Source organism: Gekko japonicus, unplaced genomic scaffold (assembly GCF_001447785.1).
Source record: "Gekko japonicus isolate JY-2015 unplaced genomic scaffold, Gekko_japonicus_V1.1 scaffold5802, whole genome shotgun sequence".
NCBI lineage: Eukaryota > Metazoa > Chordata > Lepidosauria > Squamata > Gekkonidae > Gekko > Gekko japonicus.
The window spans coordinates 12,311-34,601 of NW_015163256.1; the positions used below are offsets into that span (position 1 = coordinate 12,311).

The 22,291-nt window shown below is 44.5% G+C and overlaps 1 protein-coding gene across 1 annotated transcript in view; it reads left to right on the forward strand.

The window, feature by feature from the left end:
- Positions 1–22,291, forward strand: part of CD2AP (CD2-associated protein) — a gene marked incomplete at both ends in the record, with an annotated part of 41,876 nt that overhangs the window by 12,020 nt on the left and 7,565 nt on the right. The window contains 6 exons of the mRNA XM_015407204.1: positions 3,130–3,224; positions 4,284–4,388; positions 6,116–6,152; positions 7,542–7,601; positions 11,542–11,701; positions 13,807–13,949. Coding sequence (XP_015262690.1) covers positions 3,130–3,224; positions 4,284–4,388; positions 6,116–6,152; positions 7,542–7,601; positions 11,542–11,701; positions 13,807–13,949 — 600 coding nt within the window. The remainder of the gene's footprint in view (positions 1–3,129; positions 3,225–4,283; positions 4,389–6,115; positions 6,153–7,541; positions 7,602–11,541; positions 11,702–13,806; positions 13,950–22,291) is intronic.

Genomic DNA, 22,291 nt, shown 5'->3' on the forward strand with positions numbered 1-22,291 from the left:
AGGGGAACACTGGCTGGGGAAGGGAAGACCGATCGGGGAGGCATGCCTCCCCTTCGCTTCCCCAGCCGCCCTGCTGGGAGCCGCACAATATGTGTGGAAGAGCCACATGTGGCTCCCAAGCCACAGTTTGGCTACCCCTGTCCTATAGTGTAGAGGTTAGAGCAGGATTCCCCAACAGGGTGCCCACCAGTGCTTCCCTTGGAGCTACCCTTTTTCTACCCTTAGAAACCACCCTTATTCAAATGAAAGGGTTTCCTCCTGGAGGACTAGTAAGCACCTAGGCTTCCCTTAGGCAGTGTGTGGTTCCTTTTCCCCTTCAGGCTTTAATTCTCCCCAGGAGGTGTGAGGAAGGAAGCTTTCATTCAGCTCCGCCTTTTATTGCAGCCATTTTAGGTTTGGCTCCACCTCCTGTGGCAGCCATTTTGGGGCGGTGCTCACCATCCCCTCTCAGGATTCCAAATGTGCCCTCGGGCTAACGAAGGCGGGGGATCCCTGGGGTTAGAATGTCAGACTAGGCATTTGGAAGGGATGGCTTCAGATCCCTGCCAGTGTCCCCTCTAAGCTGAGTGAGTGTGAGCTAGCTCACAGTTGTTTTGCCTCTGGCTCAACACAATTTTGTCTTAGCTCAGGGGAGGATGGTTCCAGAGCAAACTCATTTATGCAGCAGCCAAATTGCTCGCTCACAACTTTAATGCCAGTAGCTCACAAAATAGAATTTCTGCTCACAAGACTCCACAGCTTAGAGGGAACATTGATCCCTGCTCCACAAGATTTGCCCTGGGCCAATTGGGCACTCTTACCCTGATCTCATCGGGTTGGCCCTGAGCGTGACAACGAAGGGTGGAATAAGAACGTGAGCGTCTTTCAACAGCTCCTCTAGGAGTAGGCCAGTGTTACTACCGCTGTCTCCCTGAAAGAGAGTGGCTTGCGGAAGCCTGCCCCGTGCGCTTGTGGCAGAAGTGGGATTTGACCCGGGCCCCTCCTCTGTCACAGCTCGTTCTCGTAGCCGTTACGCCGCACCAGCTCATACCGTTGTGTTTGTTCCCCTTCTTTCAGCCTTGCTTCTGCTTGGGACCCAAACCCATACTTCCCTTACCTCCTCGTCCCTCTCAGCCTCACCATCTCTTGTCTGCCAAGCACTCTGGCCTCTGTTTTTGCTTCCTTTGAGCAGCACACAGGTTCTCCTCCACCTAGGGCCCAGGTAGGGATTTTTTTTTTCCCAGCCAAAGCTACTTTTCATTTCCCCCTTAGTTTCTGCATTGCTCGAGGGCTTTTCTCTCAGCAGTTAGAATGTTTGTAAACGTGACACCGCAGCAGTTTGATCTGTTCAGCGGTGGTGGAGGGGAAAGTTTGTGGCTGACAGCAAGTTTCTGTGTAGTAGTTAAAAGTTATATTTTGCCTTTCCAGTCCCTTTGTGCTAGAAATTCACATCATATAAATAACGTATGCCTGGAACTGCTGCTAATCTTTCACTCCCCTCAGCTTGCCTACCCAGTTCTTGTCTCTCCCCACCACCCAGGTTTTCTGCAAAACTTTTGAATGTTCACTGGCTTCCCATTAGTTGCTGTCCACCATGGCTGCAGTGTACTCCTTTTTCCTGCCTATGGATACTCGCTCTTCTCCCACCTTCTAGGCAGAGAACGTGCCCATTCAGTGGTCTTCATAAGCCCCCTGTAGGGTTGCCAACTTTCTGGCGGGTCTAGTAACAAATAAATGTACACTGCAAAAACCTTTTAACAAACTAATGTGTTCTATTTATGGTCATCATTTAGTAAAGTGCATAGTGTGTATCATTCTTTCATCCTGGTCAGGTACAAATATTCATTACATTCAATAAGCAATAACATTCAGTACATACAGATTGATAACTACCAGGCAATTTTGCATCAGTGTTTTAAAAGTCAAGCCCCAACGGGAGTTTCTAGAATTATAAACCCGCTTCTCCTTGCATGAAGTCTTCCAAAAAGGGGGACAGCTTTCTTAAGAAGAAGAAGAAGAAGAAGAAGAAGAGATTGGATTTATACCCCGCCCTTCACTTGGAGTCTCAGAGCGGCTTACAAACTCCTTTCCCTTCCCCTCTCCACAACAGGCACCCTGTGAGGTAGGTGGGGCTGTGAGAACTCTGACACAAACTGCTCTTTTTCAAGGACAGCTGTGCCAGAGCTTGTGACTGACCCAAGGTCACATCAGCAGGTGCAAGTGGAGGAGTGGGGAATCAAACCCGGTTCTCCCAGATTAGAGTCCGCACACTTAACCACGACACCAAACTGGCCCCCATAGTTATATGGATGCTTTTTGCCGGTCCTACAAAAGACACATTATGCAGCTAACATTCATGGAGGGAGTACTCCTGTCATTCTCAAAGCTGCATAGTATTGACCTAGTTCTCTGGTTTATAATTCTAGACCATAAATAGAACACATTAGTTTGCTAAAAGGTTTTTGCAGTGTATATTTATTTGTTACTAGACTCTCCTAACACTGCAGCTCGGGTTGCTTCAGCAGCTTTCTGGCGGGGCCTGGAGATCTCCCAGAATTACAACTGATCCCCAGGTTACAGAGATCAGTTCTCCTGGAGGAAGTGGCTGCTTTGGAGGGTGGACTGTATGACATTACACCCTGCTGAGGGTCCCCTCAAACCTCGCCCTCCCCAGGGCTCCACCACCAACTCTCCAGGAATTTCCCAAGCAGGAGTTGGCACCAATGTTCCCTCTAAACTGTGGAGTCTTGTGAACAAAAATTCTTCTTTGTGAGCTACTGGCATTAAAGCTGTGAGCAAGCAATTTGGCTACTGCATATATTAGTTTGCTGTGGAGCCATCCTTCCTGAGCTAAGACAAAAATGTGTGAGCTGGAGGCTAAAAAACTGTGAGCTAGCTCACACTGACTCAGCTTAGAGGGAACACTCGTTGGCACCCTTAGCCCCCAGTGCCCTGGTCCTGACTGCATGTAGCAGCAATCATCTCCCTGTTTGTTTGTTTTTTTAAAAGTAGCCTGTGTCATTAGGTCCAGGTAAACGAAGCACATTTTAGTACTGTAGCTCTTCTGTAAATAATGTGTTGTCGATTTTCAAAACACCTGATGCTGGGAACACCTGAAGCCAGCTTTAATCTCGGGTCGCTTCCTTTCAGTTAAAGAATACTGCAAGACCTTGTTCGCCTACGAGGGTGCCAATGAGGACGAGCTTAGTTTTAAAGAAGGCGATATCATCCACATAATAAGTAAGGTAAGAGGCTTTTTTTTCACGGTCAGAGTGGTTCTGAGGTGGAATCAGCTGCCCAGGGAGGTGGTGAGCTCCCCTTCACTGACAGCTTTCAGGAAGAGGCTGGACGAATATCTGTCAGAGATGCTTTAGGCTGGTCCCGCACTGGGCAGGGGGGTTGGACTAGATGGTCTGTATGGCCCCTTCCAACTCTATGATTCTAGACTGAAGAGAAAGGGACCTAGAGAAGCCTGTCGTGACCATGGTCTTTGGCTGGTGTCCAGTACCAATGGGATTTAGGGTTAATATTTAGAAGCATCATGGCTGTTTTGTAGGCAAATAAGAACATAAGAGACGCCAATGTTGGATCAGGCCAAAGGCCCATCCTGTCCAACACTCTGTGTCACACAGTGGCCAGAAATACCAGTGCCATCAGGAGGTCCACCAGTGGTGGTGCAAAGCACCATCGAGTTGCGGCCAGCTTATGGCGACCCCCCTCAAGGGGTTTTCAGGGCAAGAGAAGAACATTGCCTTCCTCTGCATAGCAGCCCTGGACTTCCTTATTGGTCTCCTATCCAAGTACTAAACAGGGCCAGTGTTCCCTCTAAGCTGAGTTAGTGTGAGCTAGCTCACAGTTTTTTAGCCTCCGGCTCACATTTTTGTCTCAGCTCAGGAAGGATGGACTCCAGAGCAAACTAATTTATCCAGTAGCCAAACCGCTCGCTCACAACTTTCATGCTGGTAGCTCACAAGGTAGAATTTTTGCTCACGAGGCTCCACAGCTTAGAGGGAACATAGGGGCCGACCCTGCTTAGCCTCTGAGATCTGAGAAGATCTGGGGCTAACCTGGACCATCCAGGTCGGGGCTTCATAGGCAAACGGGGCAAACTAAATGTTTCGATGTTCAGAGTGTTCACCTCTGACTCGTCACATCGGCCACCCAGAAGAACGAACTCTTCGTGTTTCTAAAACAATAGCTCTGTTGGTTGAGGACATGGTTGCTTTTATACATTTTGTGCCTGTTATCTGAAGCGAAAGCAAATTCGGCAGCACTCGAAGCGAACGAACCGCTGTTTATTCTAGGATACCGGAGAGGCAGGATGGTGGAAAGGAGAGCTTAACGGTAAAGAAGGTGTTTTCCCGGACAACTTTGCTGTTCAGATCTACGAATCGGATAAAGACTTCCCCGTAAGTTCTTGCTTGCTGCTGCTTCAAGGAAACCGCATAAAGTGAGCCCCGAGGCAGATAGAAAAGCAAGACAATCAGTGACGTTTACAGCCAGATGAAAGTGATACTGTCCTAGCTTGCACTAACAGGCTTGCTGTTCAGCTCTAAGTCACTCAGCACCAGCCTGATAGAAAAACAGGAAGTAATTCAAAGTACTGGTTTTAGAGTTTTGCTTCTGAATTTGATGGCTTTATTTATTTATTTATTTATTTGTAGCATGTATCATTGTTTTGTTAATTAGTATAGAGCCAGTGCGGCGGTGGCCTTTGCTAGGGTATCTGGAGTTTAAAACCCGGCCCAGTTGTACAGTTGTGTCTTAGGAAATTATCTCTCAGTGTGGTGGCTGGGAAATAAGAGAACCGCAGGTCCGCTCCTTGATCTCCTAAGGGGAAGTACAGCTTTGGATAGTGCCAATAGTTAGATGGCATATTTAGATGTCGTTGGGTAAATTCGCAGAAGATGCTTTTCGGTTAGTGTTGCATTCTGTGAATCTGTTCCACCACGGTTGGAACCTTTCTCTGCAGACCAAGACAGCTTGCTCCGGATGAAGTTCTGTAAGTGGAACAGATGTACAGTTATGTCCTGAAATTACACCTCTCAGTCAAAGGGTATTGCAATCAAAACTTCATCTCCTCTTACTGGCTTTTAAATGCATTGGCAAGAACAAGCAGGTAAATTGCAGACACACAGTCACACACCCTGCCAGCAAGCTTAGTGCAGTAGTGCGAGACAGCACTGATTTCTGAGGCTGGAGGGGAAGGCAGCTCAAACTGCCTTTTGCTTGTGGAATCGAAGGAGCCAGTGCAGTGGAGTAGGAAAGACTGCCAGACTAGGGACTCCATTACCAGCGATGGGGGCCTTGGGCCCATCCAGTGGCCGCCGACACCATTTAAAAAACATTTGTAGGCCCCGGTCACACGGAGCATTAGCCACGCTAGAGAGACGGAAGATAGGCGGATTTTCCGGGCGTGATCTCACTGCCACATCTGGGAAGCGTAGAGCTCCCATGGCTCAACCGAGGCTTCCCGCGGAAGATGCGCGGCAAAAAACTAGTACCTTGGAGGTACTAGTTTCCGGAAACCGCGGGGCAAGGGGCGCATACTTCAGGTTAAAAAAAACAACAACACAACCCCGTTTGCCGTGCCGTGCCACTTCTTTGGCGCGTCATGTGATCGGCACCTCCCCCCAACCACGGGACCTCGCCGGGACCGCAAGGGGACGCCTGATTGCGCAGTCGCGCGTTATTTCGCTGCGGGGCAAACAGCCACGGCTCCCCCCCACGATATCCGGCCCGTGTGACCGGGGCTGTAGTTCTTTATCCGTTGCCATGAGGTCCTGATCCGGAGCAGGTACACAGCAGCCCCAGGAGGTCTTGTTCCTTCCCTTCTTTTCAAGAGCTGAAATGGGCTCTTTCCACACCTGGAAAGACAGGGGGGGGGACAGAAGCCCCCAGGACCACCGTGGTGCATATGTTGATGTGCTGCTCCCTTGGATGCATCCAGGAACTCAGGCCCACATGTAGTGCAGTTCATGCTGATAAAAGTAGCCCACGTGCAAGTGACTGGGAGGGCAGGGTGCGCAGATGGAAGGGAGTACGTTACCTCTGTTGTCTAATGCAGTGGAATATTCCGTCTTATACTGTGAGCCGAACATTTGAGTGAGTTGCTGAAATCTCTCCCTTCTTGCAGAAGCCAAAGAAACCTCCGCCTCCTGTTAAAAGTCCAGGTATGTAAAATAGGTGATTATCAGACTGACCGGAAAAGGGTGACTTGTGGATATGTTGTGGGAGGTACTCCAGTTTACATTGCTTGAGCATTAGAACATAAGAGAAGCCATGCTGGATCCGGCCGATGGCCCATCCAGTCCAACACTGTGTCATACAGTGGTCAAACCCCAGGGGCCATCAGGAGGTCCACCAATGGGACCGGAACTGCAACTCCAACAGCATTCAATAAATCTAAGGGGCCACGGTGAAGTCCAACAGAACAAACACCGTGTAATAGTTCGATACAAGTTCACATTATTAAAACGGGTACGTAACAACTCTAGAGACAACACACTGCAACAGTTAAGTACATTACTATCTCAATACAATTTGAATTATTTCACAAGTGTCGTGAAGTCCCCAATTGGTACAAAAAGGCCTGAAGGTGATTTGTTACAAAAGTTCAAGAAGATTCCAAGCGGTCGACGCCCTATTGTGGAGTGGCAGAGTTTTCCTCAGTCTTTAGCAGGACCACATAAATCATCAGCGGAACCGAAGCATTGAACAATTCAGCCTAACAGTACACAGTCACTTATTAACGAGTGTGACCACTGTCTAGTCAATTACAGATCAGCCAAATGGTTACTGAGGTGACTGAGGAAACCCCTGCCGCTCCGGAATAGGGCACTGACCGCTTGGAATCTTCTTGAATTTTTTTTTACAAAGGACCTTCAGACTTTTGGTAGCAATTGGGAACTTTACCACACTTGTGAAATAGGTTGTATTGTATTGAGCTAGCGCTGTACTTAACTGTTGCAGTGTGTTGTCTTTACAGTTATGTACCAGTTCTCAATAATTCGAACTTGTATTGAACTCCAACAGCATTAGCAACATGGAGGTTCCCTTTGCTTGCTTTAAGGTGTCTGTGTACTGCCTTTCTGTTTAAAACAACACCAAGTTTTATGGCACTGTTATAACACAATTAAGCAACAATTAAAAAATCGGGGGCTGAAATACCGGCTCGCGCAGTGTTGGATTACACGCATGAATTCATAGCTTGGGGCAGAATAATCACCAAGTGGCACATTAAGCAATGTGTATAGAATCATAACACAAAGGTTTTACTTTGCAATGCAATCGGATTATTTCAGACAATTTCATTTACCACTGTTACTTTGTGCACATTTCAAGACCTTTACATGTGTGTGTATGTTTATGCGGTCACTTCTCGTGGATCTGGTGAAGATATATCTATCTGGTGAAGATATATCTCTCTGTCTTTCTTTCCCCTTTGTGTGTGTATGCACATGCACACAGGTACATTTAATAATAGCTGTAATAATGATGTCTGCTGTCGTCAGGAAAAGAATCAACAGCATTTGTCAGATAATTATTCCATTTGCTTTCAGGCCCAAAGCCAGAGCTTCCATCTGTGGAGAAGAAGTTTCCTCTTAAGATCGAAGAAAAAGGTTAGATCTGTTTTATTTCCAGTGAGCTATGAATGTTGATGGGTAGAGTTGTGCTTCAGAAAAAGAAAACCTTAATGAATTACAGGTGGTATGTTATGAAGGGTTAGAAGTAAGGTAAAGAAATAGAAATCCCATAATGCATTGCTTACATGTTTCTTTATTAACATATTTATAGCCCATTTTTCTTTGTAGCCCAAAGCGGTTAATGGTTTGTGTAATCAGAACACGATACAGTCCATAAACTCCGTTTGCAGCAAAGAATCTTACAAAATGCCTGCAGCTCGGTCTACAAACAGCCTTGCAAGTAAAACAGGCTCACAAGCTTCTAAATGTTTCCGTGGATGGCTTCCTGAGGGAGCCCATTCCATAGAGTTGGGGCAACTTCATGAAAGAACAGGCGCCACCATAAGAACATAAGAGACACCAATGTTGGATCAGGCCAAAGGCCCATCCAGTCCAACACTCTGTGTCACACAGTGGCCAGAAATACCAGTGCGTTCAGGAGGTCCAGCAGTGGGGCCAGGACACTAGAAGCCCTCCCACTGTTGACCCCCCACCCCAAGCACCAAGAAGACAGAGCATCACTTGCCCCAGAGCCCCTATCTATACCTTGTGGCTAATATCCACTGACGGACCTCTGCATCATATGCTTATCCAATTCCCTCTTGAAACCGTCCATGCTTGTAGCTGCCACCCCCTCCTGTGGCCGTGAATTCCACGTGTTCATCACCATAATAGAAATGAATCTATCACCAGTCTGGGGTGGAGGAAGAGCATGATCAGCATGGGGATGTGTGGGGAGAGATGGTCCTCCAGACGCATGGGCCCCACGTGGGAAAAGGTCTTGAAAGGTTATAATGAGCACCGGTGCAAAGTTATATTCCTTTTCAGTGGACGTCATGTTTTAAGGCAGCATTTCTGATTTCTGAATGAGAGAGAACTAGGAAGGAATATAAAAGCATTGAATGTGGGTACAACTGAATACTAAAACAACTGGACATTCTTTTTAATAGGATCATGTCTGTTGCCCTTTCTAACAGCGTGTGTAGTTACTGAAAATCACCGAACTGGATAATGTTAATTTTCAGAAGGCAATAGTTAATCCTTTGACATGCTCCCACTAGTCTGTAAAACTTGAGATGATCTGTCTGTCATCTCGGTCGTTAACTCCCAAATTAACAAATGCTTTTCAGCAGACGCTATTCAAGGCGAAGGCTAAAAGGGTTTGGTCAGGGGGAAAAAATGTCTGAAATATCTTTGAGTTATCTTCATACTGAGTGTTTTGGCTTCCAAGAGTTGCATATGCTGCCATAAATTTTGTGTAATGTGGACGTTAAAGTAGAAGATGATGATTCTTCTGTTTTCTGAGCCAAATATTTCCCGTGTGACTAAGCTCACGTCGCTACACGGCTCTCTGCTCTAAGGCGTGGACGTAAAGAATCTTTGTATTATCCTCTATCGAGAATATCTAGGAATGATGGCTGAACGCTTCTGCTGGGCATCAGGGGAGTCTAGTAAATTGTGCAGACCAGGGGTGGCCAAACTAAGAGCCACATAGAATAAACATTCAGATTTTTGAGAGCCGCAAGACATGAACAAATATCACACACACACGTTTTTATTTAAAAATATGCAGATTTGCTTTTTTATTAACATTCAGTGAGACTGCCCAAAATAAAAACAGAAAGGGTAAAAGCAGATATTGATAAAGATATGTATTTGTCCGATGATGTTTGTTTGCTATTGATACGTATTTGTCTAAGAGAGAGTGAAAAAGAGCGAGGTGGAGAGAGAGAGAGAACCAAGAAAACAAATATATGGGAGGGAGGGGGAAGGAAAGAGAGGGAGGGAAGGAAGGAGGGAGAAAAAGTAGGCCTCCCCTTTGCTTCCCCAGCTGCCCAGCCGGGACCCGCACAATATGTTTGAAAGAGCCGTGTGTGGCTCCCGAGCCGGAGTTTGGCCACCCCTGGCGTAGACTCATCGAGTGTTTTACGGATACCGTGGACCGCCAAAGAGACAAATAAGTGGGTTCTAGATCAAAATAAAGCCTGAACTCTCCCAAGAAGCTAAAATGACTAAACTGGAGCTATCGTACTTTGGTCACATTGTGAGAAGACAAAGAGTTACTGGAAAAGACGAGGGTGCTAGGAAAAGTTGAAGGCAGTGGAAATGAGGAAGACCCAACAGGAGATGGACGGACTCAACCAAGGAAGCCACAAAGGACCTCAGTTTGCAAGGCCTGAGCCAGGCTGTTAAGGATAGGATGTTTTGGAGGCCATTCATTCATACGGTTGCCGTAGGCTGGAAGCCACTTGACAGTACTTAACACGCGCACACACACAGTATGGCTGCGGTCACACGTGCCAGTTGGAGCGGAGGGGAAGCAAGGCTATTCCCTCCGGAGGAATTTGACACGCAATGGCGAGATCAGACATCCCTTTGTACCTGCAGGCACAGCCCATTACTGTGTGATCAGACACAACTACGGGTGAGTCAGGGTTGGTTTTTTTTGGCTGTCTTCCATGCGCATAAACGAGGAATCGCACCTCCGCACTGAGGGCCCCCTGTGGAGTATGCGATGATGTGCATACTGTGAAGGGGGGGGGGAAATAGCACTGAGCCGGGATGGCCTGATCAGACCATCATGACGGCTTGAGAGCATGCTTGCGCGATCAGACGGGAAAGTGCGTCTGTGGTCCATCACAACCTGTTTACTACCGGACTTTCCCCGGTGTCTTTTTACTCCGCTTCTGCAGCGGAGCAGCATGGGTTGGCGACGACTGCGGGACGCTTCCCAGATGTTGCTGTCTGATCGCGCCCTTTAGATCCATCAGGGATTCGCACCTATGGTAGAGGTCCTTAACTAATAGAGGTAGAGCTCTTAAACTAATAGAAACAGCTGCAGGTTCTCTAAACAAAGAAGAAGAGGAAGAAGAGGAGATTGGATTTATACCCCGCCCTTCACTTGGAGTCTCAGAGCGGCTTACAAACTCCTTTCCCTTCCCCTCCCCACAACAGACACCCTGTGAGGTGGGTGGGGCTGAGAGAGCTCTGACACAAACTGCTCTTTTTCAAGGACAGCTGTGCCAGAGTTTGTGACTGACCCAAGGTCACATCAGCAGGTGCAAGTGGAGGAGTGGGGAATCAAACCCGGTTCTCCCAGATTAGAGTCCGCGCACTTAACCACTACACCAAACTGGCTCATCCCACCCCCATAATATTTTGCATGTATGGGTATTGACTAAGCACAGCACAAAGCTCATATCTTCCCCTCTTCTTTTGCTGTATATCTGGGAAGTATTTATCCAAATAGAAACTGTCAGACATAAAACAAGGCCACTAGCAACCATCAGGTGGGGAGACTGCTTATCAACTCTTGAAGGAAACATTCCATGTTGATTCTCTAATAACAGAACCCAAGGTCTTCACAATGTAGTAATTGATAAGAATTGGGATCGCTACACGCTCAGATAAAGCAAATATTGTGAAACAAATTGTTTTCAGTGCACAGTATTCATTGCATGTGAGCGATTATAGAAGAAAATTTTCTACAGAATTACTACAGTAAACGTTTTTGCAACTTATCTTTATTGATTTTTGTCATGGACGTTGTTTTTGGTATTCCACTGCCTGGAGGTTGGCAGCCCAACCTGTAACTTTGAGTAATACGTTGTCATTAGTCTTATATTTTTATATGTGCAGAGACTGATTTTAGTTGCCACTGGAGGAATTCCCTAAGATGACAGAACTGAAGGAAAAAATGTTTATTTTGGGGTGCCTTTTTCTTTGTTTCGCTTTTTAGACTTGATTCCCAGGGAAGGTAGCGTTGTTAGGAATTCTTTCCAGCCGGGCCTATGCAAACTGAGACCCGCACCAGGCAGAACAGCCCAGGTCTGCAGTGCTTCCAGCCATCTAAATATTATAACGCTTTATCACACAGATGAAAAAGCCGCTTTGGATCAGAAGGCTCCTAAACCGGCAGCCCCTCAAGTACCACCCAAGAAACCCGCCCCTCCAAACAAGTCCAATAACATATTACGAGCTGGGATCTTACATCCGAAACGGCCGGATAAGCCGGTCATGCAGCCATCGCCATCCAAGTGAGTGTCTCCTTTTTTTTTCTTACGTGTTCTTAGGATTCCAGACTGGCTTCCAACTAAGAGTCCAAACTCACAAATACAATCCAAGTTGCCATGGACTAGACCTGAGCCCCAACCATCAGCGGGGATCCATCAGCCCCCCCACAAGCCACAAGCTTATCCTTCCTCGCCAAAGGAAATTCCAGATGAACATATTTATTTATTACTACTATTTATTTTTTAAATTTGATTTTAGACCACTCTCCCCTGGAGGGAGGAGCTGCAGTGGCTCAAGTGGTTAAGACGCTGAACTGCAGGCTGTGGAAGGTCAGTAGTTCAGCAGTTCCAGACCCGAGTGCCGCATGATGGAGTGAGCTCCCGTCTCTAGTTCCAGCTCCTGCCAACCTAGCGGTTCGAAAGCAAGAAATTGCAAGTAGATAAATAGGTACCACTTCGGTGGGAAGGTAACAGCGTTCCGTGTACCTTGGTGTTTAGTCATGCTGGCCACATGACCACGGAAACTTCTTCGGACAGCGCTGGCTCTTCGGCTTTGAAACGGAGATGAGCACCGCAACCCTAGAGCTGGACTCGACTGGCTTTCGAGCAAGGGAACCTTTACCCCTTTACCTTTTACCCCTGGAGGGGCCATGCTCAGGGCGGTGTACAACCTGATATCGTTATAAACATTGTTAAAAACTAAACCAATGAAACATAGCAGTACCAAAAGATGGCGTTAAAATGTCCTAATGGTATCACTGTCCTCACGGGGAGGCAGGGAGTGGGAATGCCAGAAAGGATGGCGCTGTCGCTGTCCTCGACCAAACACCTGGCGGAACATCTCTGCCTTTTGGGCCCTGCGGAACTGTATCAGGATGTTATTCAGCAGAGAGTTCCACCAGGTTGGAGGACAGTCAGATATCTCTCAGGCTGGGGACCACCACCAGTATACCAGGCGAGGCGGTCCCAAAGATACATGGGTACCGGACCACTAAGGGCCTTAAAGGTCAGTCAAAAACTGGAAAAAAGGGTGGGGGGACAACCCAAGATATATCTGTGAACCAAGAGGGTCAAGCTAACACTATATGATATATTCTAAAAATACAAATGTTTATTAAGGTGTACACATGTTAAAACATATTATGATTAAAAGGAAGAGTCTAAATTTCAGACTTTTTAAAAACTTTTCATATACAAATACACTTGACAGGTAAACACTTTTTAACTTAGGACCAAACACATTTCGGCCCCTTCGGGCCTTCCTCAATGGTCACTGTGCTCTATATTACACGGACACACATCCAAAATACACATATAAAAGGTTTTTGTATATATTATCAGACGTTGTTTCCTGCAATTATAGAAAGGAAGAAAAGAAGGGAGGGGGGGAAGCCTGATTATTACATACCAAATGTATAAGAACACATTAATATTAATAAAGATTTTTTTTTGCTGAAGTTACCTTAAAGGTCAGCACCAGAACCTTGAACTTGATCCAGTAGTCCGCTGGAAGCCAGTGCAGTTCGCGCAGCACAAGGTGGATGCGTGTTGTACGTGAAGTCCCCATGATATTGCTGAGTAGAGTGTGGAGAAGGGCTTGACCCATAAACAAGAGGAAGCATTCTGACCAAATTTTAAAAATGGAATGCCCTTCAAAGGATGTCTTGCAAGGCTGCCTTTTTTAGAAGACAAACCCAGACTTGTATTGTTCAGGCATTCTTTTAGTTCTCGCTCAATAGGATGGTTTGGTGCAGGGTTCCCTCTAAGCTGTGGAGTCTTGTGAGCAAAAGTTCTACTTTGTGAGCTACTAGCATGAAAGTTGTGAGCAAGTGATTTGGTTACTGCATCAATTAGTTTGCTCTGGAGCCATCCTTCCTGAGCTAAGCCAAAAATGTGTGAGCCAGAGGCTAAAAAACTGTGAGCTAGCTCACACTAACTCAGCTTAGAGGGAACACTGGTTTGGTGTATCAAATTTTAGTGGGCACTGAGAACTATGATACTTCCACTGATTTTGATATTTGCGCTTTCTCCTGTTTGTCCCAACCCACCCCTGGCGGGCCCGAGTAGATGATAAGGGCACGGTATGAATTATTTTAATAAAACAAACAATTTCTCTCTCTCAAACACAGAGCAAATGGAGAAGTGGTTTCCTTGAGACCGAAATCTGAAATTGAGCCCATAGCAAAACCAAAGTTAGACTCGGAGCAGTTGCCCCTGAGACCAAAATCCGTAGAGGTAGATTCAGTTGCAATAAAGAACTCAAAAGAAACAGGTAAGTTTTGAATACAGTGCATTCACTGCAGGAATTTCTGGAGTTTTCCTCCTCTGCAGAATTAGGGTGAACTCTTCAAATGGTTTGCCAGAGCCTTCTAGAATCCATGGGGGTTGTGGATTGGCTACAATATTTGAAGCACTGCACTTTGGATTTCCACACTAGTTTGTTGCCTAAGAGGCATTGTAACAGCTTTTATCTAACTCATAGGCATTTGCACCGTACAGGTGAATGGTGCTGTATTAGGGGAAATGAAGAAAATTCATGTATGATAATAGAGTTCAGTTTTGATCTTTGAAAAAGATATCTTTGGTACAATGGTTTTTATATTATAAAGAAAGCCTTCTTGCGGGTTTTGTGTCTTGATATTTTAATACACCTTCAAATGTTTAATACACCTTTGACTGATGTTTAATAAAAGTTACCTATCTGACAAAACTCCAGTGATAGCTTTGTGAAGCTTTACAGAATTTCTCTTTCAAGAATCACTTCATTTCCAAACTGTGTAATCCCTCTTAGCACTTAATCACGTGTTACAAATGTCTCTGCCCCAGCCTCGTTGATCGATGTTGTTTGAGAGTTCCATGCTTGGAACTGAGTTCCCAGATGGGCATAATCCCAGTTTGGATCAGGACTGCTGGGAGGCAGGGCGAAAGGCTGCCCCCTCTGGAGGAGGGATTGCCCCACTCTAAAATGGCTCCCGAGAGCCACTATTTGCCTTTCGGGGAAACTTACGTATCTTGATGAAGTATGATTGGTGTTGCTTGTTAGTGTAGCGGTGGTGCAGATTGTTCAAGAATCTAGTCTTCAGTAAACTCTGACTGCTAGTTTATAGACCATTGGGCAATCCTTTGTACTCCATTTATGGCATGCCCAAGGATAGGATTTGGCCATTAAAATGGGGAACCTAGTTTTTTTTACGTAAAGCACATGTGAACAGGAAATCCTCATACTGTGAAGTTTTCCAGGGATTTGATGGGTATTTCTTTGCATAGTATTAACTCCGCTTTCCTAAGCTTGTTTGTGAGTAATGCTGCCACCCAAAGGGGCTCTGTTTTGGAGAGCTGACATTGTACTTGATAATTCACCAGTGGAACATTTATCACAGCAAATCTTGCCGGGTGTTCATACTTCAGACTAAAGTGGAGAATCCAGTCCAAAGCTGGCTAAACATGTAATGAACAGACTGGCATCAAAGACGCTAGATATATTCAACCATCATGTCAGTATATTATTGATCTCAAAGTGAAACTGTAAATGACATTATTGTAACAGTAAATACAATTAATCAGCGTTCATGAAGTAATTGTGATTATAAAACTACATGAAGTTATTTTGATGGTTATAAAGTGATTGCTCGTTATAAAGTGGTTGCTGACGAGAACCTCCGGATTAAGTTCCATTTCTTCTCTTCGTCTGAGCAAACCTTCAATAAGGGTTTATTATTTTCCTAGCCACGATTTCTACGTGTCATGCAAACATCTTCAAGTAGTGTTAATCAGTAATTCATCTTGAAGATGTTTGCAAGACACGCAGAAATCATGGCTAGGAAAATAATAAACCCTTATTGAAGGTTTGCTCAGACGAAGAGAAGAAATGGAACTTAATCCGGAGGTTCTCGTCAGCAACCACTTTATAACGAGCAATCACTTTATAACAATCAAACTAACTTCATGTATTTTTATAATCACAATTACTTCATGAACATTGATTAATTGTATTTACTGTTACAATAATGTCATTTACAGTTTCACTTTGGGTGTTCATACTTAACAGCTTGGTGCCCTTTTCTCCTTGCTTGTTTAGATCCAGAAGACTGGTGTTTTGTGTGGAACAGTAAACTATCACTGATCAGCTCAACCCATGTCATTTAGAAACTTACTTACAAAGTAGAATTCTGTATACTTGATTTAATCTAATTAAGCACCCCTAGTCGTTCCGTACCTTAGTGAGTTCTGTTTTTCTTTCTAACCAGACCGACTTTGGGTAAGAGCATACCGTAATCTCCCTCTTTCCCATTTGAGTTGAATAGCGAGTAAGTTTAAGTCGTTGCAGTAGTCGTGTGGTTAGCAGTTTGTTAATCTAGCTCTAGGTTATTGCTTCCAGCTGTGCCATGTAACGCTTCTGTCTTCTGTTTCCCATTATATGTTGCAACTTTACTAGCTTTGTTGTTAAGATCAATTCTTACTCTGTCTGCTTCATAATGTTATTTCATCCTATATTTTTTAAACCATCGTTTCCACTCTTCATTTGTAATTTATTGGATTATACATATTTATTACATATCACGTGCTTATTGCTTTGAGAGTCCTCCTAACAAAAATGATAAGAACGACAATCCAAAATAAAACACTGTAAAACGTTTTTTTTTAAGTCTAAGGCTCTTCAAAAGAAAGAAGGGGCGGGGGGGGGAGGACTGATTTTGACAGGCACCTAAATACCCTTGGGAGCTTTACATAATCTTCGTGCCCCCACCAGAAGTCCCGCCCCCTTGTTGTTAACCATCCACACCTCGGCTGATGGGCGTACAGAGTGGAGCCTCTGAGGAAGATCTTCATTTGTAGGTAGGTTCATATGGGTGAGGAGCTGCGGTGGCTCAAGTGGTTAAGACGCTGAACTGCAGGCTGTGGAAGGTCAGTAGTTCAGCAGTTCAAGACCCGAGTGTGCTGCCTGACGGAGTGAGCTCCCGTCTCTAGTTCCAGCTCCTGCCAACCTAGCAGGTTGAAAGCAAGAAATTGCAAGTAGATAAATAGGTGCCACTTCGGTGGGAAGGGAACAGCGTTCCGTGCGCCTTGGTGCTTAGTCATGCCGGCCACATGACCACGGAAACGTCTTCGGACAGCGCTGGCTCTTCGGCTTTGAAACGGAGATGAGCACCGCAACCCTAGAGTCGGACTCGACTGGCTTTCGAACAAGGGAAACCTTTACCTCATATGGGCGAAGGTCGCCTAAAGCTATCCCGGATCTGAACTGCCTGTTTAGTATTTTGAAGGTTAAAAGCATCACTGTAGAATTACACCGGAAAACTGACTTTAAGCCAGTGTGGTAGATGTGTGGTAGATGCTTGCATTCTGTGGCTCCTCTGAGCACCATCCCCCAATATGACACTCTCCCAGTGTTTCATGAAGGTCCCCTTGCTGGTGGGAACTGTGGTTGTTTGTTGGTGCCCGCCTTGAAACAGCTGGTGCCAGAGGGACAGAATTGCAATCCTCCTCAAATAAAGACACTATAATTCAAAAAAAAAAGACCCCTCTTTTTTCTATTATCTAACCCCCCGCCAATCATCAAATCCACAAATCATCATTTCCCCCCATTTCTTGCAAAAAGTGTATAAGGGGTTTCCAGTTAACCATAGATGTAGATAATGTCTTTTCTCTAGTCAAAGAAGTAAATTTAGCTATCTCTGCAAGTTCCATCATCTTCATTAACCATTCCTCTGTTGTGGGAAATAGTGAACTTTTCCACTGCCATTGTCATATATGAGAATAAAGTTCCATGACTTTTTTCTAGCTGGCTGTCCATTAGTCCACAAAGAAAAAACTCTGGTTTCAATTGCGTGTTAATCTTCAGAATCCTCTGAATTAATGAATGTATTTGTATCCAATTTTTTTTGGCTTTATTACACGGCCACCATAAATGATAGAATGTTCCTTCTTTTTGTTCGCATTTCTAACATATATTCGAAATAATCATTTTTGCTAATTTCTCTGGTGACATATGCCATCAATACATCATTTTATAAAAATTCTCTTTAAGACTATAATTCAATGTAAATTTAAGGCCTTTCATCCACATATTTTCCCATTGCTCCATTTGTATATTACATCCAAAGTTCTGGGCCCATTTTATCATAGATTCTTTCACTTGTTCATCTTCTATCTCAAATTTCAACAAGAGTTTATACGTTTTAGCAATAACATGTTCATCAATTTGTACCATGCAATCTTTCATCTGCTTTAAACCTTTCTAATAATTGTGCAACCATTGGCACATCTGTTATCAAATCTTCTCTTTGTTTCATTTTACAATCCCCTTGAGAAAAATCTAGTATGTCATATTTTAACCATTTATGCTTAGTTATCATTTCTAGTTTATAAAATGCTTCTTGTGTAGGGATCCACAAGGGTGTTTTTGGACACAACCTAGGTTTATATTTATTCCATATTCTTAAAATAGCACATCTAGTATATCTAGTATAATGGTTTTTAAAATCCACATTGACCTTAGCTTTGTCGTACCACAATAGGCATGCCAACCAAATCTGAAATTGTGACCTAACTCCAATAACCTTCTATTTCTCAACAACACCCATTCTTTCATCCAAACTAAGCAGCAAGCAGCAAAGTATCGTTTAAAATCAGGTAACCCCAGACCTCCTCTTTCCTTTGCATCTTGTAATACCTTATATTTAACTAATGGTTTTTTCCCTTGCCATACAAAATTAGAAATATCTTTCTGCCATTGTTTAAATGGTACATCGCTTGTCAAAAAATATATTATCTGAAACAAAAATAACATTCTGGGTAAAACATTCATCTTAATCACAGATATTCTCCCCAGCAAAGACAGTTCTTCTGAGCTCCTTGAAAGCATTTTTATGTTAGGTTTGGGTGTTGGGTTATTCTGAAAATATTCAATTTGGGAAGGTTCTGAGGTGTATAATTTGGTTTTATTTTCATTATAGAATAGTTACCTATTGAGATAAGGTCTATATATCCATAAACCCCATTTTCTTTTCAAATCTCATTTTTCAAAATTTCCTATCACACATAATATGTTACTGAAGCCATCACTTTGAGTGCAGTGTTGTTTCACGTTTACTGTGTTTATTTGAAATTTTAATAGTAATTTTTTTCATTTTTGGCAGTAAAAGATTATTTCCCTATGCAGTTGCCTCTAGAAAGAGGCCAAGGAGTGTTTTTTCAGTTTTGATACACGTAATTTTGGATCATTTATCTAGTCTATAATTCATTTAGCACAGCAATTATGTTTTAGTACCAGGGAAAGAGACTCCCTCTTCCTTTTTCATCCTGAATTACTATCGATTCAATTCATGTGCTTGAAGAATAAGAAATCATTTCAACAAGAAATCATTGCCACTTATAAAATCTGCTCATCCAATAATTTAATAGGTGAGGTCTAAAATAGGAAGCTTAATTTTGTTTTCAGTCACTTATACTGCTGATATTCCACCAGAAAAGATAAACATGTTTTCTGTTGTTCTGCTATAGAATACATCTCTCTGCAGAATATGAAATATTCCTAAATGAATCATTCAATTGCTAAGGAGCCCTGTTCAAAAATAATATTGACTTGCCTCTTCTGTTATAGCCAAGTAATTCTTTTATCTGATCTTGGGCAAATTCTTCATCATGGAAGAAAATCTGCAAATAAATGTTTAAAAGTACAACAAACAATCCTTTTGTTTACATTTATCCCTAATCAACTTTTGTGTGTGTGTGTTTAATGTATATCCTTCAAATTGACTATAACTGACCGAGAAATTCTGGAAGGTATGAAATTTCCGCAAAGTTTGGGTGGGTAATAAATGGAGAGAGTGCTCTAATGGGAAGCCCCTTGTGCGTTTGTGTACATGTGTAGGCATTGTCTAAGCACACACGTAAAAGCCCAAGTGCACATATTTGTATACTTCGATTCACAGGTTATCCTGAAATGATGTGTGGATATGGGCCCCAGGCCCTGTCTTCCTCTCACTGTGTGCATACATTCTCTCTCAGTTGTACTTCATGAACAGTCCTTGAACACTTCATAGTATCCAAACAAATAAAATCGATTTGTTAATTACATAGTACATTTTATTAGACATTCTAATTTTTCTAGAATAATGAAAACTGTTAAAAGTTGACAAAGTGCCTCTAGTCCAAACATTAAAAGATAAAGATATTTGTTAAGCATTCTAGTTTCAGAGCTTGTACCTCTCTTTCTTTCTCTCATACCCCCTTTAGAAGATTGCTTACAAGTCTTTGTGATTTTGAAGAATACAGTGACCACTAAGGATTTTCAAATTTTACAAATTACTGTCCGTTTCATTTAGGGAACTAGTTATTAAAATGGTCTTTCTCATTTTCAAGTAGATATTCGACTGGTATTCCTTCAAATGTTTTTTTAATATAAGGCAGTCAGACTTCTCCAGAAGAGAACAAAGCTTCAAGTTCACTTTCATGTTCCTGCAGTACATTGGGTTATAATGAGGGATGAGCTCAAACTGGAAAATGCAGTTTGTTTTGATTCGTGGTTTGCCTGGTTTGTGAGCCATTAACCGTCACAAACTTTTAAGCACCAAACAAACTGGTTCGGTTCATGAAATCCATGATGTAGTGGAATGCCCCCCTCCCTGGTGTGCTAGAGACACCAAACTGACAGAGGATCTCCAGCTGCCTCACATCTACTTGCTCCAAGTTTGGTGAGGATTGAATTTATGGGGTCCGAGTCACACACCCCTCAAGAAGGTACCCTTAGGAAACTGCACTCTGGGGAATTGACAGGCGCACGTTCAGGAGTGTATAGAATGGACCCTGTGCAAGCTAGAGACATCAATATTGCAGGGGACCTCCTCCTGATACTCCTCTACATGCCCTCCAAGTTATGTGTAGATGGGACATAGGGGGTCTGAGTTATGCCCCCCCCGAAGATGCCCCCAGGAAAGTGCTTTGGAGGGAAATGTCCGGTACAGGTTAAAAAGTGTATAGAATGGATCCCCTGCAAGCTACACGCACCAAACACACAGGGAACCTCACCCTGCCTTTGAAGTTTGGTGAACATTTTGATTGAACGGAAACTGTCTGGAAATGTATCCATTCACAAACCGCCACGAACCACTTGAAAATTTGTGGAAAGTTTGTGCCAGTTGACCTGCCATGGATTTCAGTTTGCAAACCACGAACTGGCCAAAATTCATTGTGGACTTCAGTTCCTGAGCCGGTTTGTGCCCATCCCTAGTTATAACAAGACTAGCAGTAAAGCCCGTTGTGAAAGCAATACAACGGGATCTAGAAAGAGGCTCTGGGGCAGTGCTCTGGCTTTGGACAAACAGTGTCAATTTGCTGTGGTGACCTCAGCAGGATATAATGACAGAGTCCACTGTTTTCTCCAGAGGAACTGATCTCTGCTACCTGAAGAGCAGTTGTAATTGTGAGTAATCTGTAGCCCTCACCTGGAGATTGGCAACAATTGTTACCCAGGACAAAATGGCTGGTTTGGAGGGTGGAGTCTATGGCATTCTACCTGTCTGAGGTCCCACCCCTCTGCAAACCCCACCCTCTCCAGGCTCCACCCCTCAAATCCCCAGGAATTTGTCAGCATGTAGTTGGCAACCCCATCTCCTTCCCAGCTAGCCACCAACCTACCATTATCTGCCCCTTTGACTTCAGCTGACTTCTGCCCTCCCTTCTGCAGAGCAGTTGTAATACTGAGTGCTCTCCAGCCCTCACCTGGAGATTGGCAACAATTGTTACCCAGGACAAAATGGCTGGTTTGGAGGGTGGAATCTATGGCAGTGTACCTGTCTGAGGTCCCACCCCTCCTCAAACCTCACCATCTTCAGGCTCCATCCCTCAAGTCTCCAGGAATTTCCCATCTGGAGTTGGCAACCCTATCAGGATTGGCCCCAATGTGTTTTCTCCCAAAGGCCAAAGTAGGTGACAGGACCAAGCTTAGTTGCCTACCAACAGGCACTGAGGGGAATGTAGGGTTGCCAGCTCTAAGGAGGGAAATACCTGGAGGTTTGGGGGGTGGATTCTGTAGAGGGCCGGGCGACGGAGGCATCGGCCTTCTGTCGCCCGCCTTGCCCCCCCAATCTCGGCCCGGGCGACCGCGGCTCCATCTCCAGGTCCCACCTGGAGATTGGCAACCCTAGGGGAAAGTCAGCTGCACAGCAGGGGGTTGAAGAGAATGGTTTGATGGCTGCTGGGCCAAGATTGGCAACAATAGTTCCCCAGGAGCCCCATCGTAAATGCACCAAACAATTCCTCAAGATTTTCCAAAACACTTCTCTGTTTTGGGCTCCTGGGGAACTTTGAAGTAGCACCAAAGCTTTAAGATCTCTCCAGCTGTCACCTGGAGACTGGCAACAGCTTGTCTGGAGTGTGGGCAGCATGGCATTGTATCTGTCTCCCCTCTTCCTCCTCCTCCTCAGATCCCACCCTCAGCAGGCTTCATCCCTAAAATATCCTGGAAGTTTCCAACCTGGAGTTGGCAACCCTATGTCCTGGAGTTCGAACCTGGAGTTGGCAACCATCAGCCAACGTTTATCTGCCTGTCTGTCTTTACAACCCCCCCACACACACACACACACAGCCTCTGCCTAGGGAGCAGCTGACATC